This window comes from Haemaphysalis longicornis, unplaced genomic scaffold (genome assembly GCF_048455015.1).
Source record: "Haemaphysalis longicornis isolate Haplotype H1 unplaced genomic scaffold, Haemaphysalis longicornis Haplotype H1 scaffold_12, whole genome shotgun sequence".
NCBI lineage: Eukaryota > Metazoa > Arthropoda > Arachnida > Ixodida > Ixodidae > Haemaphysalis > Haemaphysalis longicornis.
In genome coordinates, this window is record NW_027526225.1 from 4050341 (window position 1) to 4070611 (window position 20271).

The following is a 20271-nucleotide window of genomic DNA, read 5'->3' on the forward strand; positions in this document are numbered from 1 at the left end:
CTCGAGATACGTCTCGGAAGAAGGCCGATGTCCTCTCGACCGGTCGCAGCACCGGTCGACCGGTCGACCGGTCACCCGCAAGCAGGCCATCACAGACTGGAATAAATACAGAACGGAGCTGGACGCCCTGATCATCGGACAGGCCCAGGAAGAGGAGGATGGAGACATCGAGAAGTGGACGCGAGCCTTGAACGCGGCCGCGAAAACAGCCACCAAGGAAATCGAGGTCGACGAAGAGACCCCGCAGCTGGACAGCCGCCTCGCGCACTTGCTGGAGGCGAGGAACTCGCTGAAGGCTCGATGGCGGAGGCAACGCCACAACAGAAGGCTCCGCAAAAGAATAGCACTGTTAAACATCGAAATCGAGAAGCACAGCGCGGTGCTCTGCCGGCAGCAGTGGCAGGCGGTCTGTCAGGAAGCGGACGGCCAGATCCATAAGAGCAGGACCTGGCATCTGCTCCGGCACCTCCTTGAAGAAGGCAAAACGAAAGGGGCCCAACATCACACCCTCGCACGGACGCTGCACAAAGCGAAAAGGGAGCTCGGCGAGGCCGAGGTCCGCCGGCGCATAAACGACCAGTACCTCCCGTCCACCCCGCCGACCCCCCTCCCGAGTTACGCGGGCGAGGCCAATGCCAAGCTCGACGCCGACATCGAGGAATGGGAGGTGCGGGCAGTCATCCAAACGATAAACAGCAAGTCCGCCCCAGGGCCGGACGGGGTTACCAACAAAGCGCTACGCAACCTGAGCGATGCGGCGATAAAATCGCTGACGGGGTACTACAACCAGTGCTGGCGAACCGGCAAGCTCCCGGCCAGCTGGAAGGAGGCAAAGACGGTCCTGATCCCGAAGCCGGGAAAGGAACCGAGCATAGACAACCTGCGGCCGATATCCCTGACGTCCTGCGTGGGGAAGGTGCTGGAGCACGTCCTGCTCAACAGGTGGCAGACATACCTCGAAGAGGAAGGCCTGTACCCGGACACCATGCTGGGCTTCAGGGCCAAGTTAAGCACCCAGGACGCAATGTTGCTGCTCAAGAACGAAGTCATCGACCGGCCGGCCGGTTCCATGGACAACCGGGCGGTGCTCAGCCTAGATCTGAAAGGGGCGTTTGACAACGTCCGACACTCAGCCATCCTGGACCAGGTCTCGCGCCTCAACATGGGGGAGAGGTCGTTCGCGTACATTCGCGACTTCCTCTCGGGCCGCACCGCGAGGATCGTTGCCGGTGACATGGAGCTGCCAAAGAAGAACCTGGGGAGCACGGGGACGCCACAGGGCGCCGTGATCTCGCCGACGCTGTTTAACATCGTAATGATCGGGGTCGCCCAGCGCCTCCAGGGCGTCCCGAAAGTCGGACACACCATATACGCGGACGACATCACGCTGTGGGTGTCCGGCGGCAGTGACGGCGAGATCGAGGCGTCCCTGCAAGAGGCCATCGACGCAGTCGAAGATCACCTAAAAGACACGGGTCTGACGTGCTCCCCGACCAAGTCGGAGCTGCTGGTACTAACACCAAAGAGAAGAGGAAGCCACAAGAGAGGAGAAGAAAGAAACAATAACATCCACCTGAAGACGCGGGACGGGACGGCCATTCCGAGGGTGAAGACGCTGCGAGTCCTCGGACTACACATCGACGCCCACGGACACAACGGCTTCACCGTTGCCAAGTTGGAATCAAAAGTCGCAATGGCCTTGAGGTTGATCAAAAGAGTGGCGTCCAGACACGGAGGCATGAGAGAGGCGAATCTCCTCAGGCTGGTCCAGTCGTTCGCCGTCAGCCACGTTGCATATGTAGCTGCATTCCACAATTGGACGGTGGCGGAGCGAGGGAAAGTGGACGCTCTGCTACGCAAAGCTTATAAGACGGCCCTGGGCCTATACGCACATACCAACACAGAAAGGCTTCTCGAACTGGGGGTGCACAACACCCTCAGCGAGATAGCCGAGGCCCAGGGCACCGCGCAGATCGCGAGGCTTACGCAGACGAGAACTGGTAGGGCTATTCTACGTAGGGTAGGCTACCGGTCGGAATTAACGCGAGAAGGCGAAAGCGAGAGCGGCGGGTGCGGCGGCGGGAGCGGTGGCGGTGGTCGCGGTGGTGGAGGCGGGGGGTGGCCGGCGAGCCGGCCGCCGATGCCGAAGCCGGCGCGGTCGCTGCCGCGCGGGCTGCTCGCCCTCATGCACGTTCCGCCGCTGCCGAAGCACATGGACCCAGAAGAGAACCGAGAGCGGCGAGCGGCCAGAGCGAAAGCCCTGACGGACGTGCACGCGGCGGACACCAACGCCTTCTACGTGGACGCGGCGGAATACCCAGGCCGCCGGGGCACGTACGCCGTGGCCGTGATTGCAGCGACCTCCGGGAAGCTGTGCTCGGCGGGCAGCGTCAGGGCCCGGGACTCAACGCAAGCGGAGGAGCTGGCGATCGCGCTGGCCCTAGTGGACCCACGGTGCGCGACAGTGATCAGTGACTCGCGAAACGCGATACTGAGCTACGCTCGGAACTCGGTGTCGGAGTGCGCGAACAGGGTGTGCGGGGCCCTGCCCCGACGGACGCTACCGGTGGTCCTCAAGTGGTTCCCGGCACACGTGGGACCGGTGGGGACCGGGACCAACCGCAACGAGGAGGCGGACCGAGCGGCGCGCGTGCTAACGAGACACGATGGCGCCGCCGTCGCTGGTGCGGCCGCTGCCGCGGCTGCTGCTGCTGCGCCCGCGGAGGGTGCGGCGGCGGCTCGGGCGGCGGCTGCGGCCGAGGCGAGTCTGCCCCCTCCTCCTACTCCATCGAACGCGGAAGAGTACTACAGGGAAGAAGAGGAGGCAACCCCGGTCAGCTCCTACAAGGATGTGCTTGCGTGGTACAGAGAGACTAGGCGCGCCTTCCCGCCGCCACACCGTAAACTCACAAGGAGGGAAGGGGTGCTCGTGCGACAGCTCCAAACGCGGGCGATATGGACGCCCGTGGTCGCCAAGCACGTGTGCCCCGAACTATACCCAACAGACGAGTGTGCGCTGTGCGGGAGCGCTCGTGCGACCATGCAGCACATGCTGTGGGGTTGCCTCAATCAACCACAGACAACAACAACGGAGGAGGACGATGATCCGCTCCCACCAAGCGTGAGGGACGCGGTCACCAGCGTCAACTACGAACTCCAAAAGATGGCTGCCGAGCTCGCGCTCGCGGCCATCGAACGCCAGCGGCCGAAAGTGCGACTTTCCGCCACCCCTTGCACGGGGTCCGGCGAGTAGCGCCAGTAGGTAACCCACCGGGTTTACGCAGGCCTGAATAAATGTTGTTTCTCTCTCTCTCTCCCTCTCGCACACCACGCCAACCGTGCTTTGTATTCCAACTGTCTTGGTGGTCATGCTTGCTTGCTTAAGATGCAGTGTACCAGAAGTTCCTTAGCAGTGGCATTGGCTGCCTGTCGCTCCTCTTGTTTTGCACCAGTATTAGCATTTCATTGCCGTCATCTCCATTCCATCCTATTTTGCCGCCTACTCAATCACACTGCATTACATGCGCACGAGCGGTGATGGGATGCGCAGAGAAGTCAGACGACAGGTGCGTCAGGCAGAGGCGGCGGTGCGAATGCAGCACCACCGCAGCCAGGACGGCTTGACGTCACCCGTCTCCACACACGCTCTGTCAGTCTAGTGCATATACGGATACACGTCAAGGTCAGACGCATCCCCAAATATACTTTATAACGTAACAAAAATAAGCGGCACCCTTGTACCGTTTGTAACTAATAGTACTGGGCTCATTTTACATAGCCGATAAGCGTTTACTGGCGTGATCTTGCAGCAGTTAACCTGCACCCCCGTTCCGATGATTCTGGGGTTTGACGCACAACTGGGCTACGAGGCGCGCCATCACTCCAGACTAATTTACACCACCTGGGGATCTTGAACGTGCGCCGAAATCTCGACACCAGCCTTCACTCTTTACAAAAAAAAAAACTCGTAAAATGGTAGTAACGGCTGTATTTACTAACTCCTTACGAAATTTACTATCCCCAGAACGGTACGTAGGTCCTGCCACTAAGTGTGGAACCGTAACTAGTCTAGACCGTGCACTTAGTAACTGCTGCTTGTTTGATACCAACATTCACTGACTAACAAAATTCTATGAATTATTGAACGTAATAACTACAGCACTTTTCCAACTCCAAATCACGATTAAAAAGTTTTTGCAAATCTGCATGCTGATATACTCACATTAAAACGCATAATGCTAAAATTATCGCTAAAATATTTGATTTTTGCGACCAAACCAACAAACCTATCAAATGACTTTCCGCTGCTGGGTAGGAAAGCAAGAAGAGCCGATGTATTTTTAAGGTAACTAAGTTATACTCGCTCTCCTCGTGCATTCATTCTTGCTCAATTAATTTGTTGGTTGTCTAAGTGTGATATATGCACTGTTGAATGTGTCTATGTCGCGCTGCATGCTCAGCCGATCCACATTGCTACGCGTAGATTATGCATGGCCAGTTAGTAAAATCAACTAAGTACCAAGTTTATACTGGGACAAGTAACTGGTTAGTGCCCTGTAAGTGCCAGTTTATACTGGGACAAGTAACTGGTTAGTGCTCTGTAAGTGCCACGACCTTTTTTAAGGGTGAGGGCCTCCCGACAGCGGAAAAACAGCCACCGCGGCTGGGATCTAACCCGCGTCCTTGGGCTCACCAGCGCAACGTTTCGGCCACTGAGCCACCGCGCGGGTGAGGTACAGTAAGTGCTTCGACTGCAGGAGCACTATGTGATTAGCGCTATTTTGAAGCCATAACGCCGGCCCATGTGGGACTCTCTCCAGCACTCGCACGTGTACCGCACTGCAAAGAGAATAAAGCTCTCCCGCCCCGCGCCTCACGCCATGCCGTTGACGTCATGCGCGTGGTGCCGGGCAAGCATTCCTTTCAACATGGTGTCAGAAGCGGGATGTGCTGACCGCTGCTCTCCGCCTGAACGACACGTCAGCACACCCAACCAACCCTCGTTCTGAAGCCGCTTCTGCCTCGTCTACGGGCCTTCCCTCGACTACAGACATGCCTCCTTCGCGGGCGACTCATCCTCGATGGCCAACCAGAACGGCAGCGCTGCCTCGTTCCAGATCACGGCACCTGACCCGTTCACCTTCTCACCGTCAGACTGGCCTCAATGAAAGAGAAGTTTCCTCCGCTACCGGGCTGCGTCACAGCTCAGCGATCGACCCAAAGAATGGCAGGTGGATGCACTGGTCTACCTCATGGGACCCCAGGCAGAGGAGATCTTTAATACCTTCAAGCTGACCACTGACGAGCAGAAGAACTTCGACGCAGTGCTTAAAGGCTTCGAGGACTACTTCATACCTAGGGGAAACATCATCTACGAACGGGCGAAATTCAACACCCGAGTCCAGCTCGATGGTGAGTCCATCGAAGATTTCGCAACAGCCCTACACGCACTAGCAGATTCTTGTAACTACGGGGAGCTCTGCGAAAAGAGTTAATTCGAGACAGACTAGTCGTGGGCCTCAAGAACCATAAACTGTCGCAAACTCTGCAGCTTGACCCCAGCCTAGACCTAATGAAGGCTTTAACCATCGCTCGTCAGAATAAAGCAGTCCAACAGAAGCAGGCAGAACTCTTATCGGGCACGCCAAAGGAAGCAGTCAACCTCGACGCTCTGAAAGTACGGCGGAGTAGACCCGCTAAAGACCCAGTTGCAACACCACCCCCAACCACACACCACCCGAGGGGCTTCAAGAAATCATGCGGCTGGTGTGGCAAAGAGCGTCACACGAGGGCCATCTGTCCGGCCAAAGACTGCGTCTGCCAGAAGTGCGGGGAAAAGGGCCATTTCTCAACCGTCTGCCGCTCAGCAAATGCTCTTCGGAACATCGAGCAGGAGCCAGGTTTCCTGGGACTCATGGCGACGACGGCTTCATCCAAGTGGGAAGTCTCTCCCCACGTCGAGTCACAGACCCTGGTCTTCAAAATCGACACGGGAGCGGACGAGACTGTTATCCCGGAGCGACAATTCCGACAGCTCTTCAAGCACGTCGTTCTGACTAACCCCGACCGGATGCTTCAGGGTCCAGATGGAAAGACTCTGCGCATCTCGGGACTGGCAAGGCTTCATTTCAAGCTCAACGGCCGAGAAAGCGTGGAAAACGTCTACATCTTACCTGGTCTGCGCACAGCCCTACTTGGCAAACCAGCCATCACCAACTTTGGTTTGTTCCCGTCTGTGAACACTGTTTTGGATTTAAACGTCGAAAGGGACTTTCCCGACGTCTTCCAAGGGCTCGGAAAGCTACAACTGGAGTATGACTTCGTGCTCCAACCTGACGCAACTCCGTTTGCCCTGACGTCTCCAAAACGGGTACCACTTCCCCTCCACGAAAAAACCAGGTCAGAGCTACAACGAATGAAGGAAGTTTGCGTAATTACTCCTGTCACGCAACCACCAGCATGGTGCGCGTCAATGGTCGTCGTACTCAAGCCTTCGGGGGGCACTCCGCATTTGTGTAGACTACACGGAACTAAACAGGTCTGTACTCCGCGAGTGGCATCCGATCCCAGCTGTTAAGCACACCATTGGCATGCATCGAGGAGCCGCATGGTTCTCGAAAATCGACGCAAACTCGGGTTTTTGGTAGATCCCGCTGACTGAGAGAAGAAAATTGATCACGACCTTTATAACGCCCTTTGGTCGTTTTTGCTTCAATCGTCTACCCTTCGGCATCTGCTCTGCTCCTGAACACTTCCAACGACGCATGAGTGACATTCTGCAAGGCCTCCATGGGGTCGCCTGTCACATGGCCGACATTCTCATTTAAGGTTCGACCAAGCAGGAACACGATGAGCGACTCCAAAGTACTCTCGAGCGTATTCGACGCGCCGGTGTACCGCTAAACAAGGGAAAATGTCAGTTTGGCGTCACGAAAATCTCGTACTTAGGGTACGTCATCGAGAACAACCATGTTCGACCTGATGAGAGAAAACTCAAAGCCATCACAGAAATGCCTAGGCCAACTTCCAAGACTGAACTTCGACGGCTATTGGGCATGTCGACTTACCTCGGTCGTTTCGTACCGAACATGGCCGAACTTCTCCAGCCCCTGTCCAGCATGCTGTCTTCAAAGCAGGAGTTCGCCTGGGAGGCCGCACAAGAGGATGCATTCAGCAAATGGAAGAAACTGCTCTAATCAAGCCCAGTTCTAGCCGTGTACAACAACGACAGGCCGACGAAGATCACAGCGGATCCGTCGTCCTACGGTCTCGGCGCCGTATTGCGCCAAAAGCAAGAGAACGGCCACCTCACTGTTATCGCCTATGCCTCTCGAGTACTTACGGAAAGAGAACGTCGATACCCTCAGATTGAAAAGGAAGGTCTCTCTCTCGTCTGGGCATGCGAGAAGTTCCATGACTACGTCTTCGGGATGAAGTTTTGCCTTGAGACCGACCACAAGCCCCTAGTTGCGCTTTTTGGCTCAAAACCCATCGACGACTTAACGCCTCGTCTACAGAGGATGCGGATGCGCTTAATGCGTTACGCATACGAGGTCGTTTACGTCCCCGGTAAAGAACTGACCGAAGCTGATGCCCTATCGAGGTCTCCCGTAAGCCACGGCGAGACGAATGAGCTCGAGAGATTGAAGGACACGTGGGTCAGCTGTTATCTAGGCTCCCAGTTCCACCACCTTCCTTAGACGAATTGAAACTGGAGCAACAACGCGACGAACTTTACCGCCAGCTCCGCGCATTCACGCAGAAGGGTTGGCCGAGCCGTCGCGACCTCAAACAATACCTTAAGGAATTCTGGCCGCATAAGGGACAGCATCACCGAAGCCGACGACATCCTGATGCGTGGCTTTCGGATAGTCGTGCCCAAAAAAGCTACAGGAGTCTGCTCTCCGCGTGCTGCACGAAGGCCATTTCGGCATCGACAAGTGCAGTTCGAGAGCTAGAAATGCTGTCTGGTGGCCTAAGATTGACACCGACATCGAGAATCTTGTCAAGTCCTGCCGGACCTGCCTCCAGCACAGGCCTAACCGGAAGATGCCGCTCTAGCCGGCAGAATTTCCCGACAGGCCTTGGCAGCGAGTCGGCGTCGACCTCTTCTTCATTGGAGGGGCATGGTGGCTAATCGTCACTGACTACTACTCGAGGTATCCCGAGTTGGCCAAACTCAAGTCTGACTGCGAGGGCAGTGGTAACTCACTGCAAGTCAGTTTTTGCAAGGCATGGAATCCCCGAAGTGGTCGTCAGTGACAACGGTCCACAAGCCAAGTCTGACTGCGAGGGCAGTGGTAACTCACTGCAAGTCAGTTTTTGCAAGGCATGGAATCCCCGAAGTGGTCGTCAGTGACAACGGTCCACAATTTTCAAGGGGACCTGACTCAGCGTTTGCAGCCTTCGCCAAAGAATACGGTTTTAAACACGTGACATCGAGTTCCCGGCACCCTCAAACCAACGCGCTCGCGGAAGCTGCCGTAAAAGTGATCAAGGGCTCCCTCGAGAAGACGGGCAATGCCTACAAAATGCCTTTGGTGTACAGGACGAGCCCGCTCAAGAACGGGCACTCTCCCGCTGAGCTCCTAATGGGTACTCCGCACTACTTTGCCAGCTTCTGCGGACAGCCTAGTCCCCTGCCTCCCGGACAGAGACAGGCTGAGGGCATACGAGGCTGAAAGCAGGAAAAAGCAACAGCGCCACTTCGACATCCGGCATGGGGCACGAGACCTTCCGGACTTGGACCCCGATACTGACGTATGGATCGTGGACCTTAAAAAAATTGGCACGGTCAAAGAGCAAGCGGAGGAGCCGAGGTCCTACTGGGTCGACACGGAGTATGGATCTGTTCGCCGCAACAGAACTCACCTGGTCGCAATGCCTCAGCGTGCCAGCGAGTTGCAGCAACAAGAGACAGTCCCGCGGAACCCATTGTGCACAAGCAGTGACCATTGTCACAGCAAGAGTGGCCAGTGCATAATTCCGCCATCGCGGTTTGAACCGTGACCTTTTTAGAGAGGGGAGGATGTGGGACACTCTCTGCACTCGCACGTGTACCGCACTGCAAAGAGAATAAAGCTCTCCCGCCCCGCGCCTCGCGCCATGCCCTTGACGTCATGCGCATGGTGCCGGGAAAGCATTCCTTCCAACAGCCCATTGTGGAGTTAGTATAAAGGTAGTGTCTATTATCCCGGCACTGACCGTGAGAATTACCGTCAGAAAAATCTCAGCGGCAGTCGCCTCTTACTGGCTAACCACGCTACGCCGAGATTCTATGGGATAAATATTCCCTAAACAGCCGCGTTCGCGGCTGCCCCTGGAGCGCTGTGGTATAGTGCTTGGTTTTAAACAAAAAAGCTCAGGTTCGAATACGACATAGAGATGTATTTTTTTAGCTTTAAGAATTTTTCGGTCATCGGGACTTTGCTAATAATTTTTTTTACTCTGGTTCTTACTATATGAAGAGATCGACGCACAGGACTTCTAGAATGGGTTGAATTACGTTTAATATGGGTTGTGTTCTGTGTCGTTGGGCTGGGTCAGATTAGGTTTGTTGCAGTTGGGCTGAATTTGGGTAGGTTACGACGCGTTCGGTTAGGTTACGCTAGGTTCGGTGAGGTTATGTTACGTTAGGTTACGTTGGGACGCAATATTAGTCAGCGAATTCTAGGCCAGCCAGCGTTTATGGAAACTGCCGTGAGAATTTCCCGGAGGTAATTCTCACGGCTGCCGTGAGATTAGACGCAGCTTAGTATAAACCCTTCACAGTGTCACCCTACGCGGGCGTACGCTTACCGAGTAGAATGTCCACGCGGGGGGCAGAGTCAATGCCCTGGGGTTGTGCAGCAACTGCTCAATCAAGCCGGGCGGCGACAGCTCGGGATCTTCGAACCGAATGGCCGTCGGCGAGGCGGTCCACGGCGCCTTGTCCGAAACGCCGCTCCACGGATCGGGCATCTGCAGGAGTGGAAGGAATATGTACCGCTATTGCACAATGACCAACGGACGAGCCGTTTGAGAAGACGGGGGAAACAGAATTGACCTCATCCTCGCTGGACATGGCCGGCTGTGCTTCCTCTGCTGCGTCTTCTTCTTCTCAACGTTCATAGACTGCGCATCAGAGAAGGGCATTGGCCTGAGAACGAATAAATAAATAACGCTCAGGGAGGGCCGATTTAAATTGCTCCTAAGAGTATAGGAAGAAGAAGGAAAATAAAGAAAACGATGTTGACATGGCGGAATCAATATTATTTGCTCCAAGATTAGCCTCTCGTTTAAGTTTTTGCCACAGCTAGAGAGGTTGTGTCCGCCGCCTATTTGACGGGCCGGCTACTCGACTAGCGTTATGGCTAGGATTCCTGTGATCTCGCGACTTTTTCTTTTAATATCTCGACTCAATCCCCTGTTTTTTGATGCCGTTAAAGAAAGGCCATTCCAGAATTTTGCATTTCCAAAGGGCAATCTCGCAAGTGGGCATGTTCCATTTTCGAGGTTGCCAGCCTACAACAACACATCCATGGCAAATTCGAGCGAGCAAGACGGTCACGGAAGTGTACGTCGAAAAACAAAGTAGACGAACAAAGGGGAAAAGAGCAGCCAAAAGAAGCGACAGAAAGTAAGGGTGAAAAGAAAATTCCAATTCAGCTAGGCATTGGTAGTTTTTTTTCCAATTATTTTAAAAGCGTAAATATTACGTCTACATCCTGATCTCTTTATATGGTAGAGGGCGGACGCGGCGGGTCTCCACCAAACGACTGTTAATTTTCAGGACTAAAGTTCGAATTCTTGAGGCACGATTTTTGCTGCAGTGCGCATGTAGGGACACAGCTATTATCATCAGCATCATGACAGCGTCCACTATCATCGTCAGCAAGGCCCGCACTCACCATGGACGATGGCAACGCGAGGGAGGTGCTCACGGCGAAATAGAACTACGGCTCCCTGCGGGAGCTTTGTAGAGGGACTCTATAAACAGAACGGGCCACGCCAAGCCCACCACCTTACCTGAATCACGGAACACCATACCTCGCGGCTCGGAGCTGAGTTGGTGAAATAAGGTTCATTTTCTCTCACACGCGCTGTGGCATACACAGGGCGCGCCGTCATCAATGAAACTAGCTCTCAGCGTAGGAGACCATGACCGAGCCAGCAGCGGTGACCCGAACACCGCCAACGGGGAGCTCTTTCTCGGCCCTCGACCGTTGTACCAGCGCAATCGTATAGCCTGGTTTGTCCACATTGAACTTTTGACAATTAGAAGTCGCAATGGTGCTGAGGCAAAATGTCACTGTAATAGCCGCTTGAGTAGCCCCCCCCCCCCTAGACAGCACACAAGCGACAGGAAAAGAAGCGACTATGCATGCCTTAAAGGGGCAATGTCACAAAAATTTTGCAACTTGTTTTTTTTTTGTTGCGATAAGTAGCTAGTGACCTACTTATCACCTGTAGAAGCCTCATTTGCTTCAGCGTGCGACGGTTGTTTAATTAGAGGCATTTTCAATGCGGCCAGTCGCAGTTTCGGTTTCAGCGGGTGCCGCGAAACGATGGATTTTGTGTGAACAAAGCTGACCACGTGACCGTCGGAGGGATATCACACAGCAGAGCTGCCGTAGCACTGTCGAATCCGCATCGCCGGCAGTTTCTGCGGATGCCCCCACGTACTGATCTCGTGAGCCGCTTAATTAGAAAGCGACCGTGGACGTGAAGCAGGCGCTGCGAGACGCTCGAGAGAGTGGGTGGCAAGACGCGCGCTGGGAGCAGCCGGCCGGTCTGCCTACAGGTCCGCCTACAGATGTGTTCGGCTGAGCACTGCGGCGGTTCGATTGCCGCTCTCGTAAGCGAAGCAGATGACAATTTTTAATGCAACCCGCCATCGCATCATTAATTCCTTTTTCATATAAGCTGTCACTTGGGTACAGTTTCGTGCAGCGGTAACAAGCTATCACTCGAGCTACCTGCGCCGGCCTGGGCCACTTCGCGGCCGTGGCCGCCGCCTGCACAGCAACCGCGCGGCTCGCTCAGTGGGCTTTTCGTGTCTCCGGCGCGTTTTCGCGCCCAATGTAAATAAAAAGTAATAGAGACAGAGTGCCTGGAATCGCTGTAGAACTTTGGTCGCGGCCAGCTGCCCGATGAGCTGACGAAATCACAGCGCCTCCGCCGCCAACGATCGGGTCGTTCGTTCACGAGAGCAGAAGCTCCGCCCTCCGGCCCTCCGATTGGAGCGGCGAGCCGGGCGAGCCGGCGAAAAACGTCGGCAGTGCGGAAGCGGCAAACACAAACTCGTGACGTGTTTGGACGTTGTTTGTTTACAAAATATCCTCGGGATGTCGATTGCGCGTAGTCTTCTGCTGGCTGCTCGATTGCGTTTCGCACACCTTAAAATTGACTTTAAATATGTTCTAGGCTGTATTCGCCGCTGATATTTTGCAGATGATGTATATGTGTTCACAGAAATCTATCTCCGAAATTATCTCGCCTTCAAAATTTTGTGTCAGTACCCCTTTAATACGTACATAAATATAGCGTAATAAAAACAAACAATGAAATAATAAATACTACAAAGATATATAAATGTACCTACATACACTTTTTCAATAAACACATACACACATGGAGGCACAATCAGCTCTGCATCATTTCGCCACGCAGGCCGGGTGCCCCACCTGAGATTTGGACCTGGGCTGGTTAGTTCTACTGAAAAACAGCGTAAAAGCGATGACAGAAAAAAAGAAAAAAGGGCGGGACCCGAGTTTTCCTTTTCTGTCGCTACTCGCTTTTGCGCTGCTCTCTAGTTGCCCATTATGAACCATAACCAGCCCACTTCAGAACATAGCTATAGTTGGTTGTGTTGAAAAAAGAAAAACTGGCCTCGCACCTGCTTACTTCTCTGCAGATGACGCCGACAGACGACAGCGTTTCATCCGCCCCTGTTACGCAAAGCTCTGTCCTCTCCCCCTATCTATTCTTCACTCTATTATACCCTCTGTTGCAAATAAATGAGATGGGCGCAGGCAGAGGGCGATAGCTGGGGTGAAGAAGACGAAGCTGCGCCCACTGCCTCGCTCAGAGTTGGGTCCCTGGCCATACGGACATCAGGGGCAACGAGCAAGCGGACCATTTAGCTAATCTCGCCGTCACAGCTCCCATTCAATTCGGAATTCCTAATCTGGCTCTATTTGCATCTGCGAGACTAAGACGATATTGGCATTTAGACGCCACCCGTTCCGATTCGCTTTTATCATTTGAAGAGTTTCAACATTTAAAGTTCGGGTGGAATGTTCATTTTTGTGGCTCTCGGCAATGCGAGGTGACCTTCACCGAGCTGCGCTGCAGGGTTCCAAGGGTTAATTTCTATCTGTTCAGATCAGAACTTTCACCTACAGAACTATGTGTGCGGTGCCAGGTCCCCGAAACAATCGAACATTTTTTTCTCGACTGTCGCCGTTTCTCAACAGCTAGACAACTGTTTTTGAAGGAGCCGATTGAGCGGTTCAGGTTGACTTTATCGATAACACTTATATTATCTATTAGCGCATCAAAGCTGGGGTTTGCAAGAAGGGATATATATAATTGCATTCAAAATTTTCTTTCTGCCTCAGGTCGTTTGAATTGCTAAACGGTGCTGATTAATGGGTAATTCGGGTTTCATTCTTAACTAAGTTTCCTTTTACACCCTCTTTCCGGAAATAAGTATTTCGAAGTCCTCACGTTTTTAACCAGTTTAGCCCTGGCCAATCCCCCCTTGTGGGTACGTGCCAAAATATTTGAGGTCATCATCATCATCATCACCATCGCCTTACGAGAACGGGTGTCTAAGTCAGCCTTCCCTCTTGGATCCTCCACATGCTGGTGCCGAAAACTCGCCCTGGCTCCCGGTTCCTTCCTTCATGCAGCACGAACGCCGAGTTCGGGGGTCTCTGCGCGCCGCCATCACGAAGGCGATCGCCGCGCTTGACGCTCTCCTCGAGGATCCCGCTGTTCCTGAGACCCAAATTCAGGGCTACGTCACCCTACTTACTGAGAAGCAGACAGAGCTGCGCGCCCTGGACGCCAAGATCCAGGCTCAACTCTCGGACGAGGCCTTTCAGGCGGACTACGCCACAGCATGGGACTACGAGCACAGCATTTGCGAAATTCGGGCCCGAGTGCACACCGCCCGATCATCGCCTTCTGCCGACTCCGGTCCCTCGAGCTCCGCTGCTGGTGGACATACGCAAGATCGAAGGGTGAGCGAATCCACGGCTCCTCCCGCCGTGCCAGTTCCCCGCGTCGCCCTCCCCAAGCTGCAGATTGCACCGTTCTCTGGGGACCGTCGCGATTGGCAGGGATTCTGGGTACAATTCGACGCCACCATCCATGCAAACCAACACTTGACGAAAATCGATAAGTTCAAGTACCTCCGCTCGTACATGACCGGCCCCGCTAAGACCGCGATTGAGGGCATCAGGCTTGCGGAGGATGGATACGACGCTGCGATCAAGATCCTTAAAGACCGTTTTGGCCGCAGAGACCTATTGATGGCGGATCATGTCGATGCCCTCCTCGCCATAACTCCGGTGAAGACCTCTGCGGACGTCGCGGGGCTGCGGCGCTTGCATGACATCGGCTTTCGCCTAAACGCTTTGGAGGCACTAGGCATCGCGCCCGACCGGTACGCCGTCATAATCCACCGGGTCCTGCTGAAGGCGTTGCCGCATGACATCGCTCTGCTTTACCGGCAACGGATGAAGGAATCAGCCGCGAATGAGGTGACCGGTGATGCCAAGCAAGTTCAAGAAATGTTGAATTTTCTCCGTATTAAAGTGGAAATCCACCGTTAGCCGCAGCGCTATATGTGGAGTCATCGCCGCCTCCTTGTCGTGACTGTTGCCCTCTTTGTGACGGGCGAGGCCATGGGATCGCGCGATGCACCGCGAATGTGCCACCAGAAGAGAAGCGACGGCGACTGCAAGCAGGGTGACATTGCTTCCGGTGCGGCAAACAGAATCACATTGCACGTGCTTGCCAGACTGCTAGAACGTTGTCCTGCAGCCGCTGTTCACGCCGGCTTCTAACGTCACTGTGCGACGTGGCTCAGCCAGGTTCCGCGCACGCTACCAGGTCTGCCCACTCGGCTGGTCAAGGGGGCCCGCCCACAGTACCCAAACCGTCCCACGCGGCATCGTCGGTGGTTACAGCGTCAACTAGAACCACACGGCCCACTCCAGTCTACCTGCAGACTTGCCGCGCATGGGCGACGGGTCCCAACGGTCAGCTTCTGGTGAGGGTTCTGCTAGACACGGGCAGCCAGCGGACGTTCGTTCGGCGGGACGTTTCGCGCGCTCTGGGCTGCTCCGTTGAAGGCGTTGAGGACCTCAAGCTGGTCACATTCGGCAAGAGCCACCATGTAGCAGCTGAGAAGTATCCTCGCGTGTCAGTCACGGTGGCCAGCCAGAACGGCAAGCAGGTGGCCATCGACGCCCTGGAGGTCCCAAGTATCTGCGTCGTTACGAGTCCCCCAATCACCGATGACACGCTTAGACTAATGCACGACCATGGTCTTTTCGCCGCTGACACTTCGCCCGCGTCGGCTTACATGGACGACCACATCAGCATCCTAATTGGGTCAGATTTTTACTGGCAAGTTACCTCGGGGAACATTTCACGGCTGACTCCGCAGCTGACCGCCGTCGAAACACTGTTCGGCTGGACTCTCCAGGGTGCACACTCCGACGAAACTGGCGGTACTTCGGGATTATCTAGTGCTTTATTCCTGGCCCTCATGGAGCCCTCGCTGGATGACGCAGCGGCAGATAACGAGTTATCGTCACTGTGGCGACCAAGGAGGTTAAAAAAAATTGCAATTTTTTTAACCTCCTTACCAAGGAGGTTTGAGTGGAAGGGGCGCCCGTAAAGTGAAGCCGCCGCGACGCCATATTGCTAGGGGAAAAGACGCGTAGTTGTTGCAGCGCGCGTTCCTTGCGTGCACGAAAAAGTGTTGTAGATTCGTGTGCGCGCCATGTAACGAGATCAAAACAAGTATGGTTGGTTCGTGCGTGGCTTACGGTTGTACAAACAGTGTAACCCGGCCCCGGGAGTCGCATTGCGACGTAACTTGCTCGCGTGCAAGTTGATTCCAAACTGCGGTCATGCTTGTTGCATTGTGTCGCGTAGTATGCGCCTTCAATGTTTAATTTCTTTGCTGCTGGGCTTCCGACAGATGTTGAGTCACTGTCCTTTGTCAGTGTCTTTTGTTTGCCATTTGATAGTATGTTTTAGCAGTTTAATTGACCTCTGGTATCATAAGTCTGTCTTCTTTAAAAAAATAAACACTTTGTTTCCAAAAATACAAATTGGTTCATCTTTTTTCGGTAGTTCATGTCACTGGCAATGTAACCTCATGGTGTGATTTACCAGAAAGATTGTTGGTTCTTTTCTTGCAGTTTATTTGTGTGTTAGGTTGGGCAGCAGCAATGAACGTAATAGCATTGGTTGCCATCATACACTCATGAAAGTTTTCTGTATCGGTTTTTTGTCACTCCATTATGTCTATTATCACAATAATTCTGGGTGTTTCCTGTTGTTTTTCGGAAAATGCTGCATTTTCTGGTCATGACTGCTGTTTTTCACATTACAGTTGTAACTCTATTACTTTTTGTTTTTTTTTGTTCTTAGAACTTTCACAATCAATTTCTGCATTTGAACAGTTTAGAATAAAGAAGATAAACAAGTTCTTATGTATTTTTTACTTTGTGGCAGCTGCATATCCGAGCCATAAGGTGAAAAAAACAATGGCCCTGTATTCGGAGATCTGACTGATAGAAATCAATACGGAGACGTCGGACATGGCTCGCAGTGTTGAATTAGAGCATGAGAATCCATTACGTAATTTAAAAACGCTGGGAAAGCCGGCAAATACTGCTGCAAAGCAATCGGCATCTGGTTTCTTTCCCCGAGCAAGATGGCCGCCGGCGGCTTCAGCCGAGCCCATTGGTTGGTATAGGTGACTTCCACTCCAGCAATTTTTTTAACCTTCTTACCTCCTTGGTGGCGACTGGATGCTGTCGGGATCAAAGAAAGACCTGATGTGTCAGAGCTGGACCGCGCGGCCGTAGAGCAATTCGAGAGTGAAGTTAGGAAGATTGGCGCGCGGTACGAGGTTCCACTCATGATCCAGGAGCCGGGGCTGGACGCCAGCGCTGACAACTATAGACTCGCAGAACAGCGGTTGCGTATGCAGATGCGGCGCTTTCGTGGTCAGCCTGAGCTGCTGTCCCAGTACGACAACGCAATCCCGACGTATTTCAACGACGGCCATGCCGAACGAGTTCCCGAGCATGACGGCGACCAACGCTCGACAACCAGGTTCTACATGCCGCATCACGGTGTGGTTCGTCGGGACGCCGTCACAACCAAGCTCAGGGTGGTTTTTGATGCCTCGTCACATGTTTCGGGGCAACCTTCGCTGAACAGCATCCTCTGTAAGGGGCCCAAGTTGGATGCGGACCTGCTAAGGCTTATTTTTAAATTCAGGTGTTATCCCGTGGTCATGGTCGCAGATATAAAGAAGGCCTACCTCCAGATGATTGTTCGGGAACAGGACAGGGACGCGCTACGTTTTTTGTGGGTCGAGCGTCTTCCTACACCGAAGGAGCCCTTTCCTCCAGTAGTGAAGTGGCGAATGACACGGGTTCCTTTTGGTGCGAGATCGAGTCCCTTTTTGCGCTCGCCGCAACTTTGCACCATCATCTGCGAGTCTCACAAAAGTTTCCGGACACCGCCGCCATTTTGCGAGAGTCTTTCTATGTCGATGACCTCATCATTGGCATGAACAACGTCGACCGAGCTGATCAGATATATTCGGAAGCAAGGGCTGTAATGGCCGAAGCCGGAATGGAGCTCCGAAAATGGGCTTCCAACATCTCGTCCCTGCGGGACTTGTTCATAAGAGGTAAGCTCGCATTGGAGGATGAAGGTGGCGACGCTACCACAATGAAAGTTCACTGGGTGTGCTGGAACCGCATTGACGACACGCTGCTCATCAGCACAGGAAACGTGGCAGCGTTTATCAACCCCAAGCCCACCACCAAGCGAACCCTGCTACAAACATTTGCAAGAATCTACGATCCGCTAGGCTTCTTGGCACCATTCACGGTCCGGGCAAAGGTTATATTTCAAGATTTATGGAAGCTGCGGCACCCATGGGACAGTTCTCTACGACGTGAGCAACTCACCGCCTGGAACGCATGGTGCTCCGAACTATCCGAGCTGCAACAGCTTTGTTTGCCACGAAATGTATCAGACGACCAAGGTTACCCGGAGCAGTCCATCCAAATCCACTTCTTCGCGGGCGCTAGCCCGCGAGCACATGTCACAGCTGTCTACGTCCGCCGACGCTCCGCGCATGGTGACCCGTTTAAGGCAAATCTGCTGATCAGCAAAGGTCGTGTGGCCCCTATCAAGGCGACGACGTTGCATCGCCTCGAGCTCCTTGCCTTCCTCATCGCAGCGCGCCTTTACGACTACCTAATGCGAGTTCCTGGCCTATCAGCCACACGTGCGTTCTTCTGGTCGGACGCGCAGATTGCTCTGCACTGGATATGCCGGGAACCGAGCCGATGGCCACCCTTCGTCCGGAATCGCGTCGAATAGATCCAGCGCCTGACCAAGGGATGCAGATGGGGGCATTGAAGCAGCAAGGACAATCCTGCCGACCTCATCACACTCGGAATAAGTGCAACAGTCCTCAGAACCTCAGAGCTTTGGTGGCATGAACCGTCATGGATCGCCCACCCAGAAAATCTGTGGCCATTGAACCAGTCCCAGGAAGTCGCTGACTTCGTCGACCCGTCACCAGCCTTGGCGCCATCTTGCCCGGTGGGGTCTTCGCCACCGGAACCGATATGCCAAATTTCAGATTACAGCCGCTACTCACGGCTACTTAGAGTGACGGCCTGGGTTCAACGCTTCGTAAACAACGCTTTACCGCAACGTCCAACGATGACCGGGCCACTGGTTGCTAACGAAGTCCGAGAAGCTGAACTGTACTGGATTCTCCAGGTACAGCAGGAAGCATTCCCCCAAGACCGGGAAGCTCTATAGAACAGCCAGATTGGTGTGGAGACTTCCCGACTGCTTCGTCTACAGCCCTTTGTGGACTCCGCTGGCGTTATCCGCGTGGGGGGACGACTACACTGCTTACAATCTCCTTTCGAAGTGCGACATCCGATCATCTGCCCGGAAAGGACGATTTAACCCGGCTGCTTATTCTGGCAACCCACGGGCGCCTGTTGCACGCTGGAACAGAAGCCACGCTCACAGAGATCCGCCAGCGCTATTGGGTCATTCGAGGACGCCAGACAGTGAAGAAAGCCCTCCACCAGTGCTTGCCGTGCCGAAGGCGCAGGCTGACACTGGAGACAGCACCGAAGGCACCATTACCACGTGACCGCATAACGGAAACAAGCCCGTTCTCTATTGTGGGCGTCGACTTCTGCGGTCCTCTGTACTGCCGTACCAACGACCCTTCCAAAGTCAAAGCATACGTCGCCGTATTGCCGTGCGGCGTCACGCGGGCTCTACACCTGGAATTGACGACGGGGATGACAGCGTCAAGTTTCTTGCTCGCCTTCAGGCGCTTCATTGGTCGCCGCAGAATACCTGCCACGGTATACTCCGATAACACCCTCGCTTTTAAACACTGTGCGAAGTCCTTCCACTCCCTCACCGACGCCACACTCCAAGATTTCTGCAGCGGACAGCGCATTGTTTGGAAATTCAACGTAGAGAAGGCACAGTGGTGGGGCGGTTGGTGGGAACGAGTGATTTGGATAACAAAAGAGAGGCTGAGACGTACCCTTGGACGCAACTCCCTGACAGCTGAGGAACTGGCCACCCCGTTGTGTGAAGTGGAGGCGGTTATCAACAGCCGGCCCTTTACGCACCTGACCACGGATGCCGACGGACCTCATCCCATAACACCCGCTCACTTCTGGCTCGGCAAGCCGAACACGTGCCTCCCCCAGAACCTCGGGCCATTCGAGCCATCGTCTACAAGCTCCAAGTTGACACGCCGCTGGAGGCACCGACAGAACATCACAAAGCGCCTATGGCAAAGATGGCGGAATGAATACCTGCTGCTTCTGCGGTCCGCTCACGAAGCGCCCTCACATCCGTTACACAAACTCGCAGTCGGAGACGTGGTTGTAGTACACGATGAAGGATACGCCCCAACGTTTTGGAGACTCGGCCGTGTGGCCAAGTTGCTACCCGGACGCGACGGAATCGCTC

General features: G+C 54.2%; 1 protein-coding gene across 2 annotated transcripts in view; it reads right to left on the reverse strand.

Annotated features, from left to right (window-relative positions):
- The window catches only part of LOC144161839 (uncharacterized), a 66957-nt gene that overhangs the window by 16794 nt on the left and 29892 nt on the right, over nt 1–20271 (reverse strand). Inside the window, exons 1-2 of one of the 2 annotated variants that reach the window (XM_077692428.1) lie at nt 10046–10171; nt 9799–9960 (exon numbers count right to left, since the gene is read on the reverse strand). In XM_077692428.1, coding sequence (XP_077548554.1) covers nt 9799–9960; nt 10046–10063 — 180 coding nt within the window. In that variant the 5' untranslated portion in view covers nt 10064–10171. Of the gene's footprint in view, nt 1–9798; nt 9961–10045; nt 10172–20271 lie in introns of those variants that run through there. The other variant, XM_077692429.1, reaches the window with a different exon arrangement.